Source organism: Papaver somniferum, chromosome 3 (assembly GCF_003573695.1).
Source record: "Papaver somniferum cultivar HN1 chromosome 3, ASM357369v1, whole genome shotgun sequence".
In the NCBI taxonomy this organism is placed as follows: Eukaryota; Viridiplantae; Streptophyta; class Magnoliopsida; order Ranunculales; family Papaveraceae; genus Papaver; species Papaver somniferum.
In genome coordinates this window covers 200,073,066-200,081,116 of record NC_039360.1, presented here as the reverse complement: position 1 = coordinate 200,081,116, position 8,051 = coordinate 200,073,066, and the positions used below count along the sequence as shown (strand labels likewise).

General features: G+C 35.4%; 1 protein-coding gene across 3 annotated transcripts; it reads left to right on the top strand.

The window, feature by feature from the left end:
* The first annotated feature begins 3,195 nt into the window (after positions 1-3,195).
* Positions 3,196-6,292, top strand: LOC113358408 (pyridoxine/pyridoxamine 5'-phosphate oxidase 2-like). 3 transcript variants are annotated; one of them, XM_026601972.1, is made up of 7 exons: positions 3,200-3,364; positions 3,480-3,529; positions 3,607-3,662; positions 3,710-3,744; positions 3,895-3,990; positions 4,947-5,114; positions 5,884-6,292. In XM_026601972.1, exons 1-7 carry the CDS (start codon positions 3,275-3,277, stop codon positions 5,983-5,985), a joined length of 597 nt encoding a protein of 198 aa, XP_026457757.1. In that variant the 5' UTR covers positions 3,200-3,274; the 3' UTR covers positions 5,986-6,292. The 3 variants fall into 3 exon arrangements, with proteins under 3 accessions (XP_026457756.1, XP_026457757.1, XP_026457755.1); XM_026601971.1 differs by lacking the exon at positions 3,710-3,744 and having other exon boundaries at positions 3,196-3,331; positions 3,607-3,664; XM_026601970.1 differs by lacking the exon at positions 3,710-3,744 and having other exon boundaries at positions 3,207-3,364; positions 3,607-3,664.
* Positions 6,293-8,051: the final 1,759 nt, after the last annotated feature.

Genomic DNA, 8,051 nt, shown 5'->3' with positions numbered 1-8,051 from the left:
GTTTAGAACAATTACCCATGATTGGATATAACACAATATGCGTACTTGTATGCTAACTGTTGCAAGTTATTCCAAGTCTGGGAAACATAGTATGCATACCCATATGCATACTGGTTGGTTAGTTGAAAGTCAGAGAACTTAGTATGCACACCCATATGCGCACCGGCGTAAGTTCAAGTCCGGGAATTAAACTGAATTTGGTGGTATGGGTACCCGTTTGCATACTTGAGTATGTTATGTTCTAGAATCGGTTTGTTCATGAACTAATACATTTATAACTTAAGGAATGCAATATTTTGCAAACCGTGGCTATAATGTTCATGAATTGATTCGAGTGAATCAAAATCGATTTTGCTTCAATTGTGTCTTGTATACTTCGATGAGAATATAAACAATTTAACAACTCTATAACTAGTTTCATTTGAGTCATTTGCACTAGTTGTGTTAAGATGAACAAGGTTGATATGAAAATGTTCATATGGCTATCTTCGGTTAACTATTGTTGAGCCAACAAGGTGTACACGTTTAGGTACGGCTACCCATATCTAAATGAAGTCACTTTTTATTTGTGTGTAACAAGCTAAGTTCGATCTAACGGTTGAAAAATACTAGCTTAACGATGATTATTGAATGCTTTGTTACCAATGTAACATTGATTGCAAACCCTGATTTTGAAGACTATATAAGGGAGAACTCTAACAACTGGGAAACCTAATCCTCACACCTCCTGTGTGATACTAGTTGCGACTAGAGTCGATTCTCCTTTAACCTAGGTTTTTATAAAACCATTATATGTTAACGACTTAAAGACTTCATTGTGAATCCAGAACCAACCGTTTTCTTTATAGTTGCGTGTTCTGATCTTGCTTTATTCTATCGTATTGAATACTATCTTCTCTAAGATTTGCTCGAGATTTAATCTTTGATAGGCAAGATAAAAAGTAGTCACAAACATCTTCGTCTCATAGTTTGTGATTCCACAATATCTTGTTTTGCTACTATACAATTAAGATTATTGTGAGGCGATTGATATTACTAGGATGTTCTTCGGGAATATAAGTCTGGTGTATCAATTGATTCCTGTTCGCCTTGATTTATCAAAAGACTGAACAAACTCATAGGTATTTCTATGGGAGACAAATTTATTTACTCAATAGACTTTTCAGTGTGAGACAGATTGGTTTATTAAGTCTTCGACTTTAGGTCGTAGCAACTCTTAGTTGTGGGTGAGATCAGCTAATGGAATCAAGTGCTTAGAGTCCTGCTGGGATTCAAAGGCGTGAAGAACGCGACTGTACCTTAATCAGTGTGACATTGGTTAGGGATCAACTACATTCCAGTCCGAAGTTAACTTGTAGTAGGCTAGTGTTTGTAGCGGCTTAATATGTGGTGTTCAAACCTGGACTAAGTCCCGGAGTTTTTCTGCATTTGCGGTTTCCTCGTTACCAAAATTTCTGGTGTCTGTGTTATTTCTTTTCCTCACCAGACATATTTTTTATATAACTGAGCACAAAATTAGTTAGGTATTTGTATATGTTTTGAAGAGATTAAACCCTAATTATTTGAGGTTTGCTTTGACATCTTTCTTACCTAGAGATCCCTTAAATCAAATAGATTTCTATTACCTTGCTCGAAAAATCTATGAAAGGAAATCAAATAGGTGTACTGTTGAAGGCAGGGTAACAGTAGTATTCATGAATGATTGTGAAGAAACTCTTAGGCCTGCAAAGGACGTCAGTTAGTGGAATCGTGTGTGTGCAGTCTTGTGAGATCCAAAATACGTAGGGGCACAACTATAAAAAAAATAAATTTTAGGGTACGTTCGGTCTATCCGAAATTTGATAGCAGGATAATGTTTGTAGATACTTAATACAATTTGTGTTAAACTGGACGAGGTCCCTGGGTTTTCTGCTAGATTTCATTTATTCCCATCCATAAAATTTCTGGTGTCTTGTGATATTTGTTTTTCGCATTAAATTGTTTATCTTTATAATTTAAATATCACAAGTAATATGTTAAACAACCTAGATCCTACAAGACTTGATCTCATGACACAGATCGTAAAAAAATTGTCTTGCTGAATTCATATCTTAAAATTTCGAGACATCTAGGTTGAGTTTGTACTTACAATTTTGAATATAAATCTTGCCAAGACTTGTTTTTGCAGTGTATATCGTGACATACTAATTTTATAAGGATTATCCATATCTATTCACGAACGAAAAAGTCGGTAGTGTATTAGGTACCCTTTTGTTTTCACATCTTATGACAAGAATACTAACCAAATTGGTATTAGTCTTTTCATGAATGATTTGACAGTTTCCTCCAAAGACTGTAAACTCTGGTTTTGGAAGAAATCCAGAAAAAACATAAAATCGTGTTATTATTCTAGAGGCTATCATACGGGCTAAAAAAATAATTTAATTTTCTAAAGGGATAACCTCTATAAACGAGATTTTCTGCATAACCAATATACTATGGATGCATAACATTATTGGCATAACCAAATATAGTGCTATAACATTCTTGGCATCATTGTGGATGCATAACCAATTTCCCGTTACGCAAGTAAATAAAAATAGTTTAACTTTTTTGAAAAAAGTTAAAATAACTAAAGAAAGTAAAAAGGTAAAAAAGATAAAAAAAAAGACACATGTCACAACCTTAGGATAAAGAGACAATGTAACTCTACAATTTTAGACAATCTCGCGAGTTTTTATGAGTATTAAAAGAGACTGAACAAAAACTTTATAGTATTACTGAATGTTTTTCATCTGACTGACAATTTGAATCTTAACCGATTCCCGACTAATGCGAGCCAAATGGCAAACTGTTTGTTTTCGTTCCGATTAAGATGTGGTCAGGCCACATACAAACTCTTAATATTTTGACACGTACTCAAATTAAAAACCTGCTCTCTCTAAATCCCTGTAAATGCTTTATTTTTTTGAGAAAAAATTAAAAATTAAGACAAAACTTAGGTAATAAAACTGTTTTGGAGAAAAAAAATCTACTTTATAAAACGTGTCATCATATAAAGATAGGCCACATAGTTGAAGTATGTGGCCCGACCACCTCGTAACGGCACCAGTTTGTTTTTGGGTTTTTGTTAGATCCGACTCTTTGCCTGCCTAACTGAAATCACTGGGCAAACTCAAACTCCAAATTAGATTCAGAACACGAGTCAGCGAAATAACTGAACCGAAATGTTAAGACACCCTTTCACTCCATTGTCCGAGAGAGAGAGAGTGTGTTTGAAAAGAAACGGAAAAGAATGGCTGTCCCGTTGGCACCATGGAAGCAGTTCCTTCTAAACTCACTGGAATCCAATGCAAGCCTCAAACATTCTACCTACTTTCAGCTGGTCTTTCGTCTCTCATCATATTTTCTGATATATTTCTTGTTTTATTTTAAAGGAACCTTGTTTTTCTTCCAGCTCTGAATTGTATAGTATTTCTGATTTCCCAATTCTTTTTCAGGCAACAATTGGGTTAAATGGAAGACCTTCAAATCGTACTGTTGTTTGCAGGTAATTTTTTGATTTTAGTCACTGCTTCTGTTTTTTTTTTCTCCACTATGATTTATATGGTTTTTGGGGTTTATCAGAGGATTCGAGGAGGATTCAAATAAAATACTAATCAACACAGATTGCAGAAGTTGTAAGGTCCTCTGCTTTTTCCTTATTGAGAAAACCTGTGTAAATTATACTAAATTGTGGAAATTAAGCGTTTTCCGTTTGGAGAGGTAATTGCCCAATTCTCTAAAAACAAAATCAGCCTATTAAAAAAGAACGGACGGAGTACTTGAATTGTAATTTTTTAATAAATAAAATATTGGGGTTGTCTGAATTGTTCCTAGATGATTGTGCCCTAATGTTATGTGCGGTTGGTTTAGATTTGTTGGTACTTCACTGATTCCTGGGAGCAGTATAGGATAAGTGGATCAATTGATGTAATCGATGGGTCTAGCCGTGACCAAATGAAGCTTCTGGTAAGAATTTCTTATATTTTAATCTAATTGTTTTTCCTGTAAAGGTGAGTACACCAACTTTTACTAATAAGCCCAAGTATGAGTCTATCTCCTTGCAAACTTGGCTACTTCTAGTTCGATGCTTTTTTAATCTAATGTAGTTTCCATTGTCCAGTGTGGAAGCTGGGGATATGAATATTTCTTGAGGTCTAGTAGATGCTGTAAATTCAACCTTTCTGTCTATATGTGTTTTGTATGATTAGTTGACACTTCAAGTTTTGTTACGCTGTATTTATGTGATTGCTTCTTCTTAAACATAAGAACCAAAACACTTATTTTCAAACACCACTTCATTTTCTTGGATATCACTTCTCAACAAAACGAACCCTTAATTGGACATTAGTCCTGTTTCAAAATCTCATGCCCGAGGTTTTAATAGTAAGCTACATAAAGCCCTCCCACGGGTATTATAAACAAGTGGATGGAACTTCATTTGTTTCATGCTTATCATGCATTTGTTAGAGACCGTGCAATGTCTGCTGTGAAGTGAAGAATCTGACTATTAAGTGCAGCATGTGAAAAAAAATGCTCTAAAACTGCAATTGTATAACGATATGTTGCAATTTATATTCTGATAACATATTTAGTGTTCAAATAAAAGAGAAAAGAAAAATGTGCTTGATATTTTGAATTTTATAAAGATGTATGTAGAGCTTAGGATCCGAACATTTTCATAGAAGTGCGGATGTTATAATTTTTTCCAACTGCTTGAACAGGCAGATGTAAGTTTTGGAATGCCTCTGTGAAGCCGTTCTATTGAAAATCTTGCAAACTGCATTGTACATATCAAATTGTTCTTTTAGTATCATGTATTCAGAACTTGACCCTTGTGTTTATTTTTGTCTTCTTAATGTTTCTTTTTGTGCACCTGATTTTTTTTTTACTGCGCTCTCATGTTGTCAAAATGCACCTTGCAGCAAAGAGAGAAAGCATGGTTTGCTAGTTCTCCGAGATCAAGACAGCAGTACTTGGGGCCTATCCCTGGTCTTCCCTGTATACTTGAAGAACCAAACCAGGAGCTTTCTTTAGATCCATCTGCTGGCCCGGTTGTGGCCTTTTGTCTTTTGATTGTGAACCCAGACCAGGTATATGATGCTTCAGATCTTTCTTAATTGATAGAGTTGTCTTTAGCTAGCCTCCCACAACCACTTGAAAAATAGAGCTAGTGTTTCGTAGGACACATCTTTCAAGCGTTCCATTAATCTACTATACTAAGAAATTTTATATTTGTAATGAGCCTAATGGCTTAATCTTGTTATACTCTGTTAGATTCAAAATTGTAAACATCAAAATACGTAGGCTTGGAGTAAGCAACGGGATAACTACTCCAAGAATTGTGGGCGATACTTTAATGCAAAAGAAACTTAAGAAAAAGTAATAGCTCTGTATCATAATCTTTCAAAACTAATGAAGAGGTCACTACTGGTAGAGTTCAATTCCGAAGGGGTTCTCAATCTTTTCGGTTTTATACATCCCTCTGTCGGGGTTTCTGCCTGCTACCTAGTATGTGTATGTTAGATGATCAAGGATTGCGATGAGAGCCTGTCATTCTTATTGGATTCTGAAATCTAATCGATGAGACCTATTTGATTTCGTAGATTTGCTATAGTATCCATATACCTTATACAGCGATTTGTTTCAGTTATTTTTTATAGCTCTGTAGTTGCTTTTGATATTATGAATACATATTGTAGTTTCACTGTTGTAGACATTACATTACCATTACATCAAACAGAAGGTTTTTTTTCTGAAGATTATTGACTTCTATATCTTGAAGGTATTCTTGTTCATGTTCTTGTTCTCGTTCTATCGCATGACCTCTTTCTTTCATAACTCAGTGTTTGTACTGAACAGGTGGATTACTTGAATTTGAAGAGCAATGAGAGGCTGGCATTCACTATTAAAAATAATGACGATGGAGGGAAATGCTGGGATTCAAAGAAAATCAACCCATAAATTCTCGAGAGTTGTCGCAAAATCACAACATAATAAGTGCATCTGTATCAGCATGAACCTTGCTTGATGAAATCTCTTTGTAATCTCATCAACCTAATAAACACCTGACCTAATTTCCAGTTTCCTATTCATATATATGGGAGCTTTGCGTGTGTAGTAACGAATTCGATTTCATTCGCCCACACTTCCTCTGTTATCAGTGTTGTTCATTTTTAAACCTCTTGGAACCCTGAACACACCAACAGGAGTTGTTTGTATTATGCATTCGTCGCCAATAAGTAGTAGGGGATAAAACAACCTTTTTTTTTCTTCTTCTTCTGATGCAAATAAGAATTATTATTAATCAAGAAAACCTCTAATAATGTTTGCATCCTCCATTATTGCATTAGTAATAAAGCTTGGAGGATGATTAATCTAACATTTCGAAACTTTAAAAACTCTAGCATGCCTTGCTAATTTATCTGCAGGCTTATTACATTCTCTCTTGATGAACTTACATGTCCACAAGAGTTGTTTTTTAAATCTAGTAATGATATCTAAGATTAATGCTTAGTTTTCCCAAGCTGTAATCTTGTAATATTTATTAACTGCGTCTATTATCCTTGCATCAAGCTCAAAACAAATGGATTGGATTCCTAATTCCTATGCCAAATTAAAGCTTGTAGTAGACCCTCACACACAACCTTCTCTGCACTCAGATGTCCATATGCATGCCTGCATCTTCCCTGTACGAAAGTTCCTGCAAAATTACCCATGATTAGTCCATGTCCAGTTTGAGTATAACTATTGTACTTTTTAAAAGACGCATTACAACAGATAGATAAAAAGGGAGATAAGGGGGTAGCTATCTAGTCGGAATCATTGGAACCCTGTCATTGCTTAGGGCTGTATGACTAGCAGTAATCATTGAACTACCAGTTGAGGAGTTTAAGTCTTGAACCAGTGTAATAACCACCACAGGATTTGGTTTTATGTTCTCAAAGGTGCACTTGCATCTCGCCTTCCAAATTTCCCAGACAGTGTTAGCCATCTTGACAATCCAATCTTCATCAAACTGGCACATACCGTTGTCAAACTTCTTCAATGATACATTAGTATCTTGCAATGATACATTAGTATCTTGCATACTTCTTCTTGTCCCTGGAACAGAAAACCAAACTTCTCTAGAAAAGGTATAGTCACATAAGATATGTTTAGTAGTCTCAATTTCTTGTTTACACATAAGACATAACTCCCCTGAATATCCTAAGACTCTGGCCGTTCGTTCATTAGAATGGACTATATCATTCATACACTTCCAGATGAAGTGTTTGATACGCGGGAGAGTATTGAGCTTCCACAATTTCTTTCAGAACTGTACTATAGAGATAGCTGTATCATTAGTGGAATTGTTTTTTTATCTTCACTAGCTTAGTGTAAGCTGATTTCACCGTAAAATCCCCATTTCTTGTTAATGTCTAGACCAATCTATCTTCCTTTGATGCTGGTATTCTCATGCTCAGAATTTTTGAAGCATTTCCCTGCTCAAAAAGTTGTCTTACCAGATTCACTTTCCATGACTTTGTTTGCTCATCAATCAGATCTGAGACTGTCACATAAATGTGTGCTTCATTTAAGTTACCTGCTGGTGTTTGGTGGGGATTGCATTCCAGTAATCCAATTATCCTGCCATATTTGGATGTTCTTCCCGTTTCCTATAATCCGAAAACTGTATTTTTGTACAGAAGCCATTATCCCTTGTATACTCTATCATGCCCACGTTGAGTTCTTTTTTTATCTCCGCATTTAAGGATGATGTAGTCGGAAAATACCTCTCCTTACGAGCTGAACCCCGTAACTGTTTTGTAGAATGACACAGTCTCCATGCTGCTTTTGCAAGAAGTGCTTGATTGAAGCATTTGTTATCGCGAAAACCCATACGACCCTCAGCTTTTTTGTTGCATACTCTTGGCCATCCAATTGAATAAAATTCTTTCTTCTCATGTTTGTTCCACCAAAAATCATGCTGCAGCTTATCCATCTCTTTGATCGTTGCATCTGGGATCTTAAATATACTAATATTATGT